Source organism: Carcharodon carcharias, chromosome 17 (genome assembly GCF_017639515.1).
Source record: "Carcharodon carcharias isolate sCarCar2 chromosome 17, sCarCar2.pri, whole genome shotgun sequence".
NCBI lineage: Eukaryota > Metazoa > Chordata > Chondrichthyes > Lamniformes > Lamnidae > Carcharodon > Carcharodon carcharias.
In genome coordinates, this window is record NC_054483.1 from 29,023,578 (window position 1) to 29,042,186 (window position 18,609).

The following is an 18,609-nucleotide window of genomic DNA, read 5'->3' on the forward strand; positions in this document are numbered from 1 at the left end:
TCCCATTGCTTTAGATAATATCACCACCTTCAACACCTCTTTGTTCTTTTGTCTGTGACATCTTTTGGTTATCTCCACCTATCACTGGCCCTCTATCCAGCTCTCCCTGTCCCACCCCCCCTTAAACCAGCTTATGTTTCACCTCTTTTCTATTTTTACTTAGTTCTGTTGAAGGGTCATTCGGACTCGAAACGTTAACTGTGTTCCTCTCTGCAAATGCTGCCATACCTGCTGAGTTTTGCCAGGTATTTCTGTTTTTGTTTTGGATTTCCAGCATCCGTAGTTTTTTGCTTTTATTTTGCTGCTTAAGCGTGTCGGGAGTCGTATGTGAAGCGATTTTGGGCATGTTTCTGGGGGGGCGAGGGGAGGGGGGTGGGGGGGGGGGTGGTGGGGGGGGCGGTGTGATGTGGATGGGGGATGGGGGGTGGGGGGTGGGGGCGTGGTGCGGGGACAGTACAACATACAACATGCTCTATATCTGCAAACTCTCTTTTATAAACAAGAGGCCAGGCACATTCCTGCAGAGCTGTCGGTCACCAGTTGCATGAGCTGTCAGTCAAGAGCTGAGTGGACGTATCGGACCGTGATGGTCGAGGTGAATCTGGGCAATGAGCGGAGTCAGTGGGGGGGTGGGGGGGAGCAAGGTACCAGAGGGACAAGATGTTCCTATGGAACATTTCCCCCAGCAAGAATTAGCTCTTTCGGAAGAGAAAAGGAAGTCAAAAAGCGTAGATTTTATTGAAAATGAACAGTTTGCTTTACACAGATAGGACTTGCACGCACGTATTTGCTTGTGTACTTGTGTTATCAACTCCAAAGTACACCTGTCACATTCTACACCTTCAAAGAGTCACACTTGTTTCCACATTAAGACCCAATCTTTGCAAACTCCAGAAAAATTCTCTCACCGAGAGAAATGGAGTCACATTTGAAAGGAAAGACATTTTTGAAATGAGCAAGTCAGAATCTGCCCCACTGGTCTCAGCACAGCCATGATACCCTGTGGCCTTCTGAAGACACATCAGGGTCTGGGTTTTACACTTCCCTGCCCAGAACGTTTGAGCGCAGGGTGTTGGCGGGGGCGGTGGGGGGTCTTGTAAAATCCAGAGGGTGGCTTTCCCACCACCCTACCCGCTGCCCCTCGACCTGTCTGAAATTTTACAGGGGGGCCTGAGGGAGGGATCGGATGGTCCAGCCACCCTCCATCCTATTGCAGTTCACTTCTTAAGAGCCTCATCCTGCCCCAGCTGCCATGAACCCCGCGGCAAGAGGAGGCCCATGTCATGCGGGAAGCCTGCAGCTTTAGCTGCGCCGTCTGACACCGGGCAACAGCAGGGAGGGGTGGAGGGGCAGGAGGAGGCGGGGAGAGGTGCCTCCTTTGCCGGTCCCCTGAGCTCATCGGAGGCACACACTCCCCGCAAGGTCATACTTCCACCTCTTCACTCCCTCCTGGCCTCTCAAACTCAGCCCGACCCCCACCTCAGCCCTTTCACTGCGGCCTGCCAGCCTGGCCCTGGTAATACCCCTGAGCTACCACTGAGTCACGACTGGCTGTACACCCTGCTCCCAGGGTTGAACTGCCGGGGGGGGGGGGGGGGTGGTGGTCAGCCGTCGGTTCGGTGGGCGGGCTTAGCTGAGACCATGGCGCCCAATAAAGTCCAGCCGGCGGGCCGGAATTTTACAGCCCCATTGCGGTAAGCCATTCCAAACTCCATTGACTTCAGCAGGAACGTAAAATCCCGCCCACGGAGTTTGCAGGAAGAGTGGGCAAGTCCAGCATTCGTGTAGAATGGAACCGGAGTGGAGGAGATTGAGCAGACACCCCCACACCTAAACCCTAATCACCGCCATGCCCCCCAGAGTGAGGGGACAGCCATGGCTCAGTGGCAACACTCTCACCTGGGGTCACACCCTCCCCATCCCACACCCTCCCCATCCCACACCCTCCCCCCACACTCTCCACTAATGGGGAGTGGGTTCACTGGACATTGGTCAGCAACCCGAGCACAAGCCCCATTACGTTTTGCACTATGTCTGGACACTGGGAGGTGGTCTAACAATGCAGACCCAGGTGTCATACCCAGGTTCCGGACCCATTCCGTCCGATTGGATTTGCTAAGTTGGCTTGACGGACTCTGAGGGAGCCACTTGGCAGCAGGAACAACAGACTCCACCTGTACATCCACGGTCCAGTTCTCAGATTGGTGGAGGTTTCCCGTAAAGCACACCGAGAAACTTTCTTACATCCCACACACTGTCGCTCGATCACCCAGCACTGTCACTCTTATCGTGTTGGAAAAACTGTGCAGGAACGCATGAAAGGCTCACTAGATTGTCAGACAGAGAACAGAACTGATGCCTATCTCTCACTCCTATTCATCTCTGAACTGGGGTGAGGTTATGTGTTTTTTTGGTAGCAGACAACATCAAGTAGCGCAAGCAGACAGGAGACCCACAGCCAGGCAAGGGCCTGACTCACACTTGTTCTCTCTGATTTGTTCCTGGGGTTTGCCTTAGGGAAGATGGGTGTTCACAGTCTTCAGGTGGGTCTTCTGTGAGTGAGAGGGAGGAAAGGCTGCCAAGAGAGTGTGTGGTTTGTTTCAATCCCGGGATAGGGGCGTTGCAAGCAAGGACATCATGTCTTGCCATCCTCAGTATGGAAGGGGCCATTAGGACACAGGAAGAGACCATGAATTCATGTGGTGCAGGGGGGCTTTTACTGAAGTCAAAGAGCAGGTTGGAGGCTACTGAGTGTCTTGATAGGCCACGTGAGAAGGCTGTTCAACCAACCACTTTGGTGTGGGACTGGAGTCACGTGGAGGCCCACACCAGGGTAAGAAAGTTACCACTCCTTCCCTGAAGGCCAACAATGAACCAGCTGGATTTTTATGGCAATCCAATATTTTCATGGTCTTTATCTCTAGATTTTTAAATGGGAATTTAAAATTCTCAAGCCATTGGTGTGAAATATAAATTGACATCCCATAGGATTTTGCATCCTCAGGCTCGAGAATACTGGTCCAGTAACATAAGTGCAAAGTTACCACACCGTGGTCAGTGAGTGAGTGAAGCTAACACTTACACTGGCTCCCCTGATGATCCAGGAGGTTGATCTGACAGTGTATGTAGGGTGTCCTCCGCAGTTTTCCGAGGGGAGAATAGAACGAAGGAGCGAACAAACATCTCACACATCAGATCCCCCAGTGTCACAAAGATTGCAACTCCAATTGAGGCAAAAACATGGGACATTTTTGGAGGCCGGAGAGAAAAGAATGAGCCCTGCGCTCTGGCCAAGGGGAAAGCGAGGAGCATTCCCAGCCCTGTGGGGGACAGACTCTGACTATCGGAGCTCCAGGATGTCAATCCTTAATCAGTGGCAGGAGGTTGATATTGCAGCAGCATTCCAGTGGAGGCAAATTTAACTGGGACTGTCACAAGGGAACTGGATGAGCCGCTGAAGTTGAAACGATTTGCCGTGCCGTGGTAATGGGCAGGGTTGGCCAAATTGCCCTTGCAGAGAGCTGACGCCACCTTGATGAAGGGCCGAGTGGCCTCCCTCTGTGCTGTAACCATCCTACTACTAAAAATTCTATTAAAATGGCGTCAGAGCAGCATATTAAGAACAACACCAGCACTTTGCATCTGTACTTAACTGAACGTGGTGACAAACAATTTCCACTCTACAATGAGTCAGTTCCTCTGTTCACTCTGAAAGCTCTGGGGCCAGTGGCATGGTCACATGACAGTTGTGGGAGCATCTTTTCACTAACTTTTAAAGAAACCACTTTACAGAAAGTGGATTTTAAATAAAGGACAACTTGAAAGAAATGCATTTAGACAGCACATTTAATGACCTCAGCTTGCCTCAGAGAAGTGTAGTCACTGTTGTGAATGTAGGAAATGTGGCAGCCAGTTTGCGCATAACAAACTCTCACAAACAGCAGAGCAATAATGACCCAGATAATCTGGTTTCTTTTCAATGATGTTGGGGTTGAGGGATTAACAGTGGCTAGGGCATGGGAAAAGCTCCTCTGTTTGTCTTCCAGTCGCAGCCACAGCATCTTCTACAGTCCCCTTGAGAGGGTGACAAGGCATCGGTTTAACGTCTCATCCAAAAGACAGCATCTCCGACACTGCGGTCCTCCTTCGACGCTGCACTGGGATGGCCAGGTTTGGTTAGGTGCTTGACTCTCTGGAGCAGGGTTTGAGTCCATGTCCTCCTGATTTTAGGGTGAGAATGCTACCCACTGAGACCACCGCTCATGTCCTTGGTTCAGTATTCTCCTGCCTCACCCAGGGAGATAAAATGAACCATAATGGCCCTGCTGACACGGAAACTGGAGTCCAATTGCTCACCGCAGGAGAAGAAAACTTTTAAACTTCATTTGAGTCTTAACTGCTGCAGAACAAGGGGACAAATTTCTTTAATCAGGGGGTTGTGAATCTTTGGAATTCTCTACCCTAGAGGCCGTGGAAGCTCAATCATTGAGAATGTTTAAGGTGGAGATTGATAGATTTCTGAATAACAATAACGTAAAGGGTTCTGGGGATAGTGTGGGTAAAAGACATTGAAGGGTTCAATCAGCCATGGTCGTATTGAATGGCAGAGCAGGCTCGATGGGCTGAATGGCCTCCTATTCCTATATTCCTATGTTGGGTCTGTATCTTAACTCCATTTACCGCCATGGAACGATAGCCCCTAACTCACTTACCAAACAAAAATACATCAATCTGAGTTTTGAAGCTTTCAGTTGACCCCCACCACCTCCCCCCCCCACAAACCCCAAACCCCTGCCTGACACCAGCATCAATGCAGGGAGAGAGTTCCAGATTCCCACTAGCCTTTGAGTGAATGAGCACTTCCTGAAATCACCTCGTAGCAGCCTGGCTCTAATTTGAAGATTCTGTTCTGACAGTTAGGAGCTGTCTCTCCTTTCCTTGTGATGCTTCTCTTCAAAGGTTGACCACAAGCCGTAAAGAAACAATCAACCCATGAGAGTTCAAACCATGGCTTTCTATGAAGAACAAAGTTGCTTTGCTTCCTATTTTACTCAGCAATTTGGTTTTTTGCTGGCTTCATTTCTTTTGAAGTTATTTGCTTCCCCCCCCACAACCCCAGCATTTCAGGTCCTCCCCTTGCCATGAATATAAGCTCTGGCCACATAAGTAATTGGACCAGGACTAGGCTACTTGGCCCCTCGAACTGCTCAGCTATTCGATAAGATCATGGCTGGTCTGGTGTGGCCTTAACTTCATTTTCCTGCCTGCACCCCCCCCCCCACTCCTCCCCCTCCCAATAACCCTTGACTCCCTTATCAATCAATATTTGTCTAACTCAACCTTGGATTTATTCACTTGCACTTCCCTCAATTTGGTCTACTGCATTCGCTGCTCCCAATGCGGTTTCCTCTACATTGGAGAGACCAAACACAGACTAAGTGACCACATTCGGAACAACTTCGGTCTGTCCGCAAGCTTGATCCAGACCTCCCTGTCGCTTCCCATTTCAACACTCCAACCTGCTCTCATGCCCACATGTCCGTCCTTGGCCTGCTGCATTGTTCCAGCGAAGCTCAACGCAAACAGGAGGAACAGCACCTCATCTTCCGACTAGGCACTTTACAGCTTTCCGTACTGAATATTGAGTTCAACAACTTCATATCATGAACTCTCTCCTCCATCCCCACCTCCTTTCCGATCACCCTGTTTCCAATAATTTTTTTTACACTATATTTTTTTCTTTTCCCTCCTATTTTTAAATTTATTTTGATCTATTGTTTCATCTCCACCTTTTAGCCCATTTCAATCCCTTCCCCCTTCCCCACCCACACTAGGGCCATCTGCCACTAGCTTGTCCTGCTTGCTTCCCTTAATCTCCCCATTAGCACATCCTTTAGATAATATCAGCACCGTCAACACCCCTTTGTCCTTTTGTCTATGATATCTTTGGCAGTCTCTTCTTAGGCTCCACCTATCACTGGTCCCCTATCGAGCTCTCCTGTCCCACCCCCTTCTACCAGCTTATATTTCATCTCATTTCTATATGTCTTAGTTCTGATGAAGGGTCATACGGACTCAAAACGTCAACTGTATCCCTCTCCGCAGATGCTGTCAGACCTGCTGAGTTTTTCCAGGTATTTTTGTTTTTGTTCTTGGATTTATTCATTGACCCAGCCTCCACTGCTCTCTGGGGGAGAGAATTCCAAAGACTAACGACCCTCTGAGAGAGGAAATTCCTCCTCGTCTCTGTTTTAAATGGGAGACCACTTATTCTAAAGCTGTGCCCGCAAGTCCTGGATTCCACCATGAGGGGAAACATCCTCTCATTGTCCACCCTCTCAAGCCCCCTCAGGATCTTATATGTTTCAGTAAGATCATCTCTCATTCTTCATCACAGGAGTCAACCTAGTCAACATTATGTGAACTGCATCCAATGCAAGTATAATGCCTCTTAAATCAGGAGACCAAAACTGGATACAGTACTCTCAGTGCAGTCCCACCAATGCACTGCACAGTTGTAGCTGTCACTTTGGTTTCTGTGCCATGAATCATGAGGCCTTATACACGAGCGATTGATTTTTTTTCTCAGTCCCTGTTGGGACACGACTGCTCTCTATTTTGAGGAAAAGCACGGGAGCTGCCCCCAGAGTCTTACACAACATTTATCCCTCCATCAACATCACCAAAACAAACCAGCTCGTCTTGATCACATTGCTGTTTGTGGGATCTTGCTGTGTGCAAATTGGCTGCCACGTTTCCTACATTATAACAGTGACTACACTTCAAAGGACTGAACCGGCTGTAAAATGCTTTGGGACATCCTGATGTGGAAGGTGCAATAGGAATGCACGACCTTTGATCTTGGGATGGCTGCCTGTGCACTTTCATCGCAAACTCTCATTGTTAGTGGGTTCTGAAGTTTCTCATGAATTCTGCTTGGATGTTATTGCAGACTCGATATGTTTCTGAGCCCCTAGTTTTGGACTCCTGCAGAAGTGCAAACATCTTCCCCTGTATCGACTTTACTGAACTCTTTCACAGGAACGCACATGAACAATGTATGGGAAACTGGATGAGCATTGCCCTTTACCTGCCATTCGAGTGCCGTATAGTGCGTTCTCCTCCATTGCCACCGCGTTGTTTTTTCCCTTCTTTGACCACTGCTTACCATTGCTTTTATTAAGCTTTGGCCAGTCACCCCAATTCATCTGGAAAAAGAATTAATATCAGCAAAATACTGCAACCAAGGGAAGCTTCCAATCAATTCTTCATGCACTCTAGCTCTCTCTTCTGTTCCAGTCTGTCCCCCTTTTACCTGGGTCTTTATCTCTTCCCTCCATTCCTTCATGTTGTTTCACTGATACAGGAAATTTTAGAGTTAACCTCAACTGGAGACCAATGCTCAAGAGGAGAGCAGGCCTAAACATAGCAACATAGAACTTAGGAGCAGGAGGCCATTCAGCCCTTCGAGCCTGCTCCATCCTTCGATGGCTGATCTGGTTGTTGTCTCAACTCCACTTCCCTGTCTGCAACCCCCGTAACCCTTGACTCCCATGTCTATCAAAAATCTAACTCAGCCTTGAATAAATTCAATGACCCAGCCTCCACTGCATTCTGGGCAAGAGAATTCCACAGGCTAACAACCCTTTGAGAGAAAGAAAATTCACCTCATCTCAGCCTTAAATGGTAGACCTCTTATTCTGAAACGGTGTCCCCAATTTTAGATTCCTCCACAAGAGGAAACATCCTCCCGCTGTCCATCCTGTCACCTCCCCTCAGGATCTTAAATGTTTCAGTAAGATCACTTCTCACTCCTGAACTCTCGTGAGTACGGGCCCAACCTGCCCAACCTTTCCTCGTGAGATTAGCCCTTCATCCCAGGAATGAGTCGAGTGAACATTCTAATTTTCTAATGAAAATGATAGCTGCCGTTTCGCAACTCGATCTCACTGATTTATAATTAGGCTCTATTCTTTACGTATTTCCTTTGTGACGAGCACTTCAAAACTGCTACTTATATTTTGTGTCCAAGATCTGTGGATATAATTATCTGACACCCCATGGCATTGCTCATTGATGTCATAATATTTAGCTGCTGGCTTGTCCCTTTAAGGACATGGCTGTACAACTCAAAGCTGATTTAGATAAATAAATCCGACTAATCATAAACTTGCTAATAGCTGAGGTCAGAGGGCAATGGTAACTGCTTGTAAATCTTGAGAGCCAGGTCAGCAAAACCCAACGTGAAATTATTGGTTTTCTTTGTCTATGCTTTTTTTTTCATAAATAGTTATCTTAATAACTCAGATGTTTGACAGTGAGATGTCACAGGCAAATGCTTCAAGCGAGACTTTCACAAATTATGTTTGCACATCTTTTACAGGAGAGTGTGGAGAAAGTTTGCATTTTGCTACCAGATCCATGCTGTTACTGTTCCACTAAAAGAGGCCGGGAGTTTTAAGGTACATCAGAAAGATGCAGAGTTTGGGGAATGTTTATTATTGTTAGATTTTTCATTGAGAGATTTCTGGTGACAGAAGCACAGTGCTGTAGTGCTCCCAACAACCTCCTTTGAGAGTGACCAGCAAGGTGTGACAACGCCTTGGTTTTAAAGTTCTCATCCTTGCTCCCAAAGCCCTCATGCCCTCACTCCTCCTGTAACCTCTGTAACCTCCTTCAGCCCCGCAATCCTCCGAGGTCTATGCACTTGTTCAATTCCAGCCTCTTGCAAATGCCCTGATTTCCATCACTCCACCATTGGTGGCCATACTGCCTTCTCTGCCTGGGCCCTGAGCTCTGGAAACCTCTCCTTAAACCTCTCTGCCTCTCACTCTTCATTTTAAGATGCCCCATGAATCCTACTTCTTAGACCATGCTTTTGGTTATCTGTCCTAATGTCTCCACACTGTCAAGCTTTGTTTGATAATTCTTGTAAGCACCTTGGGGTATTTACCTCTGTGAAAGTTGGTGTATAAATACAGGTTGTTGAATCACCAGGCGCCTGGGTTTTGAATGGTCTGTGTGCTGCTGAAGTGTATCTTTCAAAATGAAGAAGTTAAGAGTTGACCTGATTGCAGTGTTTAGAAGAATGAGAATTGACAAGGGAGCAGGGGAGAGATTCCTCACTCGAGCAGTTGAGTCCAATATGAAGGGCCAGAATTTTGGAATGAGAACAGGACCAGTCAAAGGCATGTGCACAATGTTCATATAAAGGCCAGTGGCATTTGCAATGTACTGCCTCATGAATATAGGACATGGATATAGAATTAGTCGAGCTGTTTAACAAAAATTGATTTCAATTTGGGACAGGACGGGAACTGTCAAGTAACAGAGCAGATCCAACACAATGATGAGGCAGGCTGAATGGCTCCAAATAATGTCTCACTGCTATAAGGTCCCACAGCCCAAGCTACCACATGCTGAATCTGTTTACACCTGACACAAGCTTAGCTCACTGAGGTGGCTTTGGCATGTCGCTCGATTGCACTAGGCAGGGTAACAATCCACAATCTCAAGGCAGATTTTTATGGCCCCATTGTGGCATGGATAGGGCTGTAAAATGCGGCAAGCCATTCAGAAGTCCATTGACTTTGGCAGGACAGTCATATCCCATCGGTGCAATATTCTGCCCTCAGGAGTAGGAGTGCTGTCATTTCCACCTCTTAGCCTTGAATTATTCTGACAGTGGTAATAATTAGCTGTGAGCCTGTCTGTGGCCCAGGCTGTCTTATATCCTCACTCCAATGGTGGGAGACAAAAGTAAATCTACCTCATGATCTATATCAACAACAATTTCAATTACATAGTGCCGTAGTCACAGTAAAATGCCCTGAGATGTTAACTATCAGCTCATGTGTTTGTGTTGTCACAAATGGCACATTTCCAAGTGGCATTCACTTTTTCAAAGATTCAAAACAGTCTCAGAAATAGTTAGACCACCAAGCCGCAGCGTGAAATTTTCAAGATGTTACAATTGCACTCTGAATGACCACTCGGTTTTCGGCCAGCTATAATTGCCTGAATTCACCTTAAAGAGACAGGAAGGCAACTAGACATCAGAACTGGGCTGCAGAGCCCCGGCCCCACCACTTTCTGTTTTTTTCAAACTTTGCGAGTCTAAGCGCAGTGAGTCTTACCGGAAAAGCCAATTCACACAGGCTCCGGCTCCAATCTTCATATTCTGACGACTCGACGGCGAAGACAAACAGCTTTTCAATCGTTTCCAAATGAAACGATCGGCATTCACTGGGGCAGCTCTCACCCGGGGCCTCAGAGATGCGAATGCAGTCGCTGAGCTTGATGACCTTTTTGTTCTCCATTTTTCTTGTTCCTTGCCGCTCTGCCATGCTGGCGGCCTCCTTGAACTCGAAGTACTCCAGGCGAGCGACGGAGCAAGTGCTCTCGCCGTAGAGCAAAACCCAAACCTTTCTCCATTTCTGCCGAGGAAGAGAGAGAGAAGCTGTCACTTCACCAAATCACATACAGCAATAAAATCACGCAGCAAAGAGGGAGGCCATTCAGTCCATTGCACCTACCTGTGGTGGCTTTTTGAAAGAGTTACCCAATTAGTCCCACTTCCCACTATTCAGTCTTTCTTCCCCCTTTTCAAGTATTTACCCAACTCCCTTTTGAAAGTTATTATTGAATGTGCTTTCACCGCCCTTTCAGGCAGCGCCTTCCAGATCACAACAACTCACTGTGTAAAAAAAAAAGTCTCCTCCTCTACCCATCTGGGTCTTCGCTCTGTCTCCTCTGGTTACTGACCCTCCCACCAGCAGAAGGTTCCTAATTATTTACTCGATCCAAATCCTGCAAACCTAGGGAAACACCCACTTACCCATGCCCATGTCCTTCTGTGCTGCACCCTCAGTGAGGTTTACAACAGCTCCAAGGAAAGTCCCAGTTGGTCAGTCTCCCTGGAGTCATTTCAGGAAGGGCCGGAGCAGGGGTGGGGACCTGATAGCCACCGGCTCCAATGGTGACCGGGTGGCCGGTATACTAAATGGTCCAGGCAGCCCCAGAAAGGCTGCCAGGGAAGGACCTCTGGCCGCCGCTCGGACTCGAGTGCGGCTGCAAACGCCGGGCTGGAGGGCAGGTCGGGTGGGCACTCAGCCACCACCCCCCCCCACTTTTCCAATGAGTGCCTCGCCATCCTGCTGGAGGAGGCGGCTGCCAGTCCGCAGGGCTGGGAGGAGGAGGCCATCACACCTCGCCAACAGGGTATGGGAGGAAGTGGCAGCCTGGGTGATCAGCCATGACCCAGTGCAGTGCACACGGGTGCAATGCCGGAAGCTCTTCAATGACCTGCTGCACTCAGGAAAGGTGAGTACCGAGTTGGCATGGGTCAGTGTGCAGATGTGTTAAGGTGTGGCCATTCCCCCACAGAGCTCAGGGGTGCTAGAGTCTGAGCACCAACTGTCAATCACGCCGGAGATGGCCAAGGGGGTGAGCCCTGGCTGCTTGGACTGAGTACCTTGCAGCTCGAAGGCCACGACTTGGATATGCCCTGCGAGGTGTTCCTCAGGTGGGGTTGGCCAGGCTGCAATGGTGCTGCAGGTACAGAGTGGACTAATCGATGCTCCTCTGATCTCTCAGGCGAAGACAAGCCATAACCAAGCCGAGAGGGCAGGTACAGGCAGAGGCCCACCCAACCTGCTGCTGCTCTCCCAGTTCGAGGCGGACACTGCAAGCGTAAGTTAAAGGCACCATGAGCACCAGAGGGACAGGTCACGGGTGAGTTTATATTCATTTGTGCTTAGTTAATGTATACTGGTCTGGGACTTAAGACCAGAGAGGTTGATGTAAATAGTCTGTACTTGTCAAAATGAGATAAATCTGGTTTTGAAATCATGTCCTGAGTATGCTTCACCTTTTTATTTTATTGGTGCGGGGAACACCAGTCTGTAATGCTGGACGTAAGTGGCTCTGAACTTTATTGCACAGGCACTGAGGGTTCTTTATGTTCAAATGAAAGGGTCCTTTCAGACACCCGGGATGGAGGAACCAGCCCTGGCCCGTGTTTGAAGCTGATCTTTGGTAGCCTACTGAAGGAGTGTTGGATCAAGGCGTCCCTGGTGTCCCTGCCTCCCTGGAGGTTACTGAGGTCTGGCTCCATGCCCTCAGTGTTCTCCTCACTGTGGTGGAGAGGTGCTAACCGGCTGGCGCCTTGATGACTACATGTGTGCAATCGATTGCACCCTGGACGCAGGGAACCCAGAAATCACAGAAAGCCTCTGGCTCACTCTGCCTGGCTGGCCTCGTCCAAATGGTAATAAATAAAGGTCAGTACCCACCTGATTAGCTTCTGTCACCAGTTTGACATAACTGTGGACACCTGATTGGGAAACACGACACAGATCCCCCACCGACCCCGGGAAAGAGCCAGAGGCATAGAAGTTGAGGACCACTGTGAGCTTCAGAGCCACTGGCATGGGGTGTCCACCCACACAGTCGGAGCTGATCTCAGGCCCAATCATCTGCCAAATGGAGGTCATGCTCTCCCTGGAGAGGCAGAGGTTGCACCTCGGACATATTGAGGTAGCTGCATCACTGCCTGTAAACTCTGGCAGCTGGAAAATGGTGTCTTCTGCACCCACTTCCGCCTTAGACTACCTGCTGGCCCTGAGCCCCTTGTGCCTGCACCTCTCCTCCCACAGGTTCCTCCCCTGGAAGTTGCATTGGGACACCTGGCCTCCTCTCCCTTCTGCCCCTCTCCCCCTCCTCAGAGGAGGCACCTCCAGCAGAGACCACAATCCCCATTCCCAGGGTAAGGGAAGGCTGTCTGATACCTGGAAGGGTCAACATGGTCTGAATCCTCCGGGGGCCTGGCAGACAGCAATGAGTCCTGGAATGAAGCCTGGAAAAGCTACAAATGAAGCCCCGAACAGAGATGAGGCTGTCAAGTACCAATAAGCAACCAGCTGCAAACTATCTCCAAAGCTCCTCACTACTCACAATGGCAATGCTGCTGACCATTTTCGTCCTGCCCTTGGATGAGGTTTGAGGAAATGTCTGCTGGCCACCTGCACGTTTTGCCTGTATGACAAGCAGAAAATCGCACAGGCAACAAAAAGTCTCAGACAATTGCATGGTTAAGGGCCTTAAGTGGCCTGTTAATTAACGGCAGACGCTGCTCTGACACCCGCGCACGCCCACCGAGCGAAATATCGCGCGAGTGCGCGATGACATCGGGACGCTCGGCCAACATCATCGCGCACTATTTTACTCCTGTTCGGGGTGGGGCACGTGCCCGTCTGTGGGATGAAAGATTCAGCCCATAGAATCCATGCCAAGGAATTTCCTCTGCTATCTCTGAGCAACATTCCATTTGTCTGTCCATTCTGTCGGTCAGTCTATCAGGTTATCTATATCTCTTTCTTTCCGCCTATCTCAATATCTGTCTGACGATGTCTACCTCTATCACAATGACCATCAATTTGTCTACTGCTGCCAAAATTTTGCAGATGAGCAAATGCCCTGCCACTACCTCACCAGTCCCTGATTGAAGGGCTGCAGTGGTTTGCCATTGCATTCTGCATTGTGGCTGACCAGGAAACTCTCCCACTTGCCATCAAGCATATTGGAAGAATTTTTAGGCTGATGATCAACCTGTCTGGCCACATTATAAACGCACCTTCCAGGGTCATCAGTGCCAAGGGTAGGGCTTGAACCTGGTGTTTACTGACTCAGAGGTAGGGATGCTACCCACTGTGCCACAAGACCCCTACTTGTATACAAAATGCCAGAGTAAATAATGTCCACATGTTAGGTTCTTCAACTTGTTTCACATGAAGAATGTCAGGATTCTGGTCGTGATGAATGGAAATTGACCTGAAATCAATTGGATAGTTTAAACATTAAAAGGACAATGAGCTGTAGCTGAATAAAACAACATGTTTTACACTGTGTATACATCCTGTGCTTATTCATAGGAGATGTGTTAGATTTGAGTATCTATTGTCGGTCAAGCACCATTGCACTCCACCCATTACACTCAAGAAGTCAAACTGCGTTTTAGATTCAAAAGTACCTCTTCAAATAATAAATGCAGAAAGAAAGCAAGACTGGGTTCTTCTGATGTGAAGCCTGAAACTTCCTGAGCTCAGTGGCGATGTTCTCAAAGGGAATATGTGAGCACTGTTCTCAAAGGTTGGGTTAGCAGCGAAGCAACACAGCCACAGTCCATTTCCAGTCTACCCATAATGATCAATACCACAGGAAGCCTGCTAGTGGAGTGAAAAATTCTGCATCGCAGCTCACTTCCCTGGGGAGTGAACTGATCTTTGGATGACAACGCTACCACTCTGGAGGAAGTGTTGGGGATCCTTCATTAGTCAATGCCCCTTCACGACCACTCACCAATTCTCAGCAGTATTTCCATCCCCACTCCTGGGTTTTGCTTCATAGGCATTCGTAGATAAATGTGACAGTTTAATTTCCCTGACCACTTAACCAGCTTGAATTGCATTAGCTTTATTGACAGTACATTTCCCAATAGATTGGCTGACTTACGAGCAAGGAGGCGTGAGCAAGGAGAGGGGCTGTCCTTACCAGGAGATAGAACCTTACCACTACCTTCACTACAGATTAACCCCAGTTAGGAATAAACCCTCTGCAGTTGTGTAATCAATCTCAAAAATGTCTTCAAGACTCAAACCATGACAGCCTTGGGACTTGCTTGGGACTTAACCCTTTTCTAGTAACAGAATTACAAATGTTTCCAAGTGAGAAAGACCATTCAGTCCATATTAATTCAACGACATCACCATCTCATCCACCTTCCCCCATTTAACCCTTTGATAATATCTTCAGATTCCAGTGTTTAAGATTCCACTAGTCAATCTGAGAGTCCATTCTAAGTGCTCACTCAGCGTAGAATGTGTCCTGTGACCAGTCCTAAAGTGGTTTGGCTCTGTGTCCCTCTGACCTTGTCAAACAATTTAATTCAAGTGTCCTCTGGCTGTCAATGGCTAATTAATTATGTTGTTAGAGATAGACTGGTGTTGGGCATTGTTGGGTTAATGACAGAGAGTAAAAAAAAAGAGTCAGCTGGGACACGGCAAGGGTAGTTAAGATGCAGACATCTGTAGTTCTGTAATGCTGCGTCCTTTAAATAAACCTACTGTCAAGGAAAAGACCCATGTTTTGTTTAATACTTTACCACCTGACTTAGACTCATTTATCACTGGATTATGTTGTACAAGGACCACTCCTCAGATGCTTCCTTACCAGACGAAATATTCTGAGTTTCTCCAGTCGTTCCTCGTAACTCAAATCACTGGGAATCATTCACATAGCTCTTCTCTGCTCAGCCTCCAACAATTGAATATCTGCTCAAAGTCTGGGTGACCAGAACAGGACCCAGGTTTCAGGTGCTGTGTGACCAGAACTGGATCCAGTATATGAGATGCAGTGTGACCAGAACTGGATCCAGTGTTCAAGGTGCAGTGTGACAAGAACTGGAACCAGTATTCGAGGTGCAGTGTGACCAGAACTGGACCCAGTGTTCAAGGTGCAGTGTGACCAGAACTGGATCCAGTGTTCAAGGTGCAGTGTGACAAGAACTGGAACCAGTATTCGAGGTGCAGTGTGACCAGAACTGGACCCAGTGTTCAAGGTGCAGTGTGACCAGAACTGGACCCAGTATTCCAGGTGCAGTGTGACCAATGTTTTGTGCCGATTGCTCATTTACTGTCTACTGGCTTTGCTGATTACCTCCTTTCATGAGTGGAACATTTAGCATCATTTTTACCAGAATTTCTTTGGTTGCTCTCCACACATTCGATTGCTCATCCAAAGATCCAGTACAGGGACAAAGGGCAAGAGTAGGGGAGCAGAGGGCATGGGCTCAGTCCTGATGAATGTCTGGCGTGAGGGACCAGCGGTCTTTTCCTGCCCCACCATTTTGATATGCTCGTCAGACAGGGATTTGTTGCCCATCCCCAGTTGGCCTTGAGAAGCTGGTGCTGGGACTTTCCCCATGAACCTCTGCAGCCTTTGCTGTGAAGATGTGACCTAGAGAAGGCCCAATGGTTGGATCCAGGGAGGAAGCAGGAAGGGCTGATAAATGGCCGCACCGGGATAAAGGTGTGACCAGGTGGGGAACTCTCCTTCTCAAGGTCACTTTGTGTTTGTAACACAGCCACAGGTTGTGCTGCGAGTTTCCCCCATGCGAAATTTGTGTATTTTTATCTCCCAACGCAGACTTGTGCCTCAGCACTAACTGCCTCATCTTTGATGTGTGTAATATATGATCACGAACCACACAGTGAGGAACTGGAGAGCAGGTGCGATATATCTGCCTCAACCACCATCACCAACCGTGACATGCACCTGATCCTGAGCAAAATGTAAGTGAAGACTCCTGGCGAAGGAGACTTCAGAAAAGGAGTCCGTTCATCACGTTCTACCCTGAAGCAGATTGGATCACATGGGAAATTCTTCAGGCGATTACCAGGGAAGAGTAGGTGAGGTGGTTTCCCATTGCCTTCCCCATGTGTTTTATCTTCTCCTCAGGCAGGTGCAGCCACAGAGTCCCATCTCCCCTTTGCAATGTGTCAGCTACACTCTCTTGTCACGAGTCCTCTGTCGCCCCCACATACAGGACCTCCACCCAGTACTGAGGGCTAGCAGCCCTGTGTCCAGTCACTGGAACAGTCTACACTGGGCCACGAGCCCAACTCTCCTGACTCATCTGTGTCAGTGCTCACTCCATCCAGACACAATTTTATATGTCAACCGAGCATTTACACTTGAGAATCTTTTTGGGTTGCATGATTATGTGACAGCTGTGGTTCAGTGGTCAGAACTCTCAGCTCTGAGTCAGAAGGTTGTGAGCTCAAGGACTAATCTAGCGAGTTGAGAAAATAATCTAGGCTGACACAACCAGCAGGGTACTGAGGGAGAGCAGGACTGTTGAAGGGTTAGTATTGTGTGAACACTCACTGCCAGAGGATCAGTACCGAGGGAGCACTGCATTATTGGTGGATTAGTACTAAGGGAGCACCGCACTGTCGGAGGGGCAGTACTGAGGCAGTGCCACACTGTTTGGGGAGCTGTAGTGAGGGAGTGTTGCACTGTTGGAAGGTCAGTACTGAGGGAGTGCTGCACTGTCAGAGGGTCAGTGCTGAGGAAGTGCTGCACTGTCAGAGAGTCAATCCGGAGGCAGTGCTGCATTGTCAGAGGGTCAGTACTGAGGGAACACTGCACTGTCAGAGGGTCAATACTGAGGGAGTGCTGCACTGTCAGAGGGTCAGTACTGAAGGAGGGCGGCACTGTCGGAGGGTCAGTACTGTGGGAGTGCTGCACTGTTGGTAGGTCAGTACTGAGGGAGCACCGCACTGTCGGAGGGTCAGTACTGAGGGAGTGCTGCACTGTCAGATGGTCAGTACTGAAGGAGGGCGGCACTGTCGGAGGGTCAGTACTGAGGGAGTGCTGCACTGTCAGAGGGTTAGTACTGAAGGAGGGCGGCACTGTCGGAGGGTCAGTACTGAGGGAGTGCTGCACTGTTGGTAGGTCAGTACTGAGGGAGTGCCGCACTGTCGGAGGGTCAGTACTGAGGGAGTACTGCACTGTTGGTAGGTCAGTACTGAGGGAGCACCGCACTGTCGGAGGGCCAGTACTGAGGGAGTGCTGCACTGCTGTCTTTCCAGGATTTAGGGAGGAATGGCAAATAATCTGCGGCATTATTACAGAAAAAAAAATTTAAATTCTTTAACAGGATGTGGGCATCACTGGCTAGGCCAGCATTTTTATTGTCCATCCCTAATTCTCCTAGAGAATTGTAAGAGGGATGACTGGCCCATATCAGGAATGTGAGTAGAGGTCGTCAAGGTTGACTTGTAAAAATTACGAGGCGCTGGATTTTTCCCTCGTTGGGCAGGTGTAACAGGTGGGCCCAGGACCCCTGCAAAACCAACTGCTGCCAGCGATCAGGCCCTTGTCACCCAGCAGCCATCCATCCAGCCGGGCTGGAGCACTGAAGAGCCTCGGCACCTGGGAGTGTCTGAGGATGTAGGCGTCATGGGAGCTGCCTGGGTACCTTGCATAGACTTGTAGAATCTGCATCCTGTGGTCACACACTATCTGCACGTTCATGGAGTGGAATCTCTTCCCGATGACGAAGGCACCGAGCTGACCCACTGGCATCTTGATGGCCACATATGTGCAGTCTATAGCACCCTGGACACGGGGGAACCCTGCAATCGCTGCAAAGCCTCTGGCTCGCTCTGCCTGACAGGCCTTGCCTATACGGTAAAGAATAAAGGTCAGTACCTACCTGACCAGCCTATGTCACCAGCTTGATGCAAATGTGGACAGTTGATTGGGAGACTCCACAAAGATCCCCCACTGAGCCCTGGAAAGAGCTGGAGGCATTGAGGTTGGGGGCCACTGTGACCTTCAGAGCCACTGGCATGGGGTGTCCAGCCACACAGTCAGAGCTGATCTCAGGCCCAATCATCTGACAAATGAGGTCACGGTCTCCCTTGAGAGGAGGAGACTCCTTTAGCATTGTACCTCAGACTCATAGACTAATTGTCATTTACAGCACAGGAGGAGGCCATTTGGCCCATCATGTCCACACCAGTCAACAAAGACCTGATGACACTA

At 48.9% G+C, this 18,609-nt stretch overlaps 1 protein-coding gene and 1 long non-coding RNA gene across 2 annotated transcripts in view; one reads left to right on the forward strand and one right to left on the reverse strand.

Moving 5' to 3' along the window:
• The window catches only part of LOC121289955 (docking protein 2-like), a 51,380-nt gene that overhangs the window by 20,916 nt on the left and 11,855 nt on the right, over positions 1-18,609 (reverse strand). The window contains exons 2-3 of the mRNA XM_041209968.1: positions 10,137-10,436; positions 7,091-7,208 (exon numbers count right to left, since the gene is read on the reverse strand). Of these exons, the coding sequence (XP_041065902.1) occupies positions 7,091-7,208; positions 10,137-10,436 (418 nt within the window). The remainder of the gene's footprint in view (positions 1-7,090; positions 7,209-10,136; positions 10,437-18,609) is intronic.
• Positions 1-18,609, forward strand: part of LOC121289956 — a 56,928-nt gene that overhangs the window by 16,749 nt on the left and 21,570 nt on the right. The window contains exon 2 of the long non-coding RNA XR_005945679.1: positions 8,384-8,462. This is a non-coding gene — a long non-coding RNA (uncharacterized LOC121289956). The remainder of the gene's footprint in view (positions 1-8,383; positions 8,463-18,609) is intronic.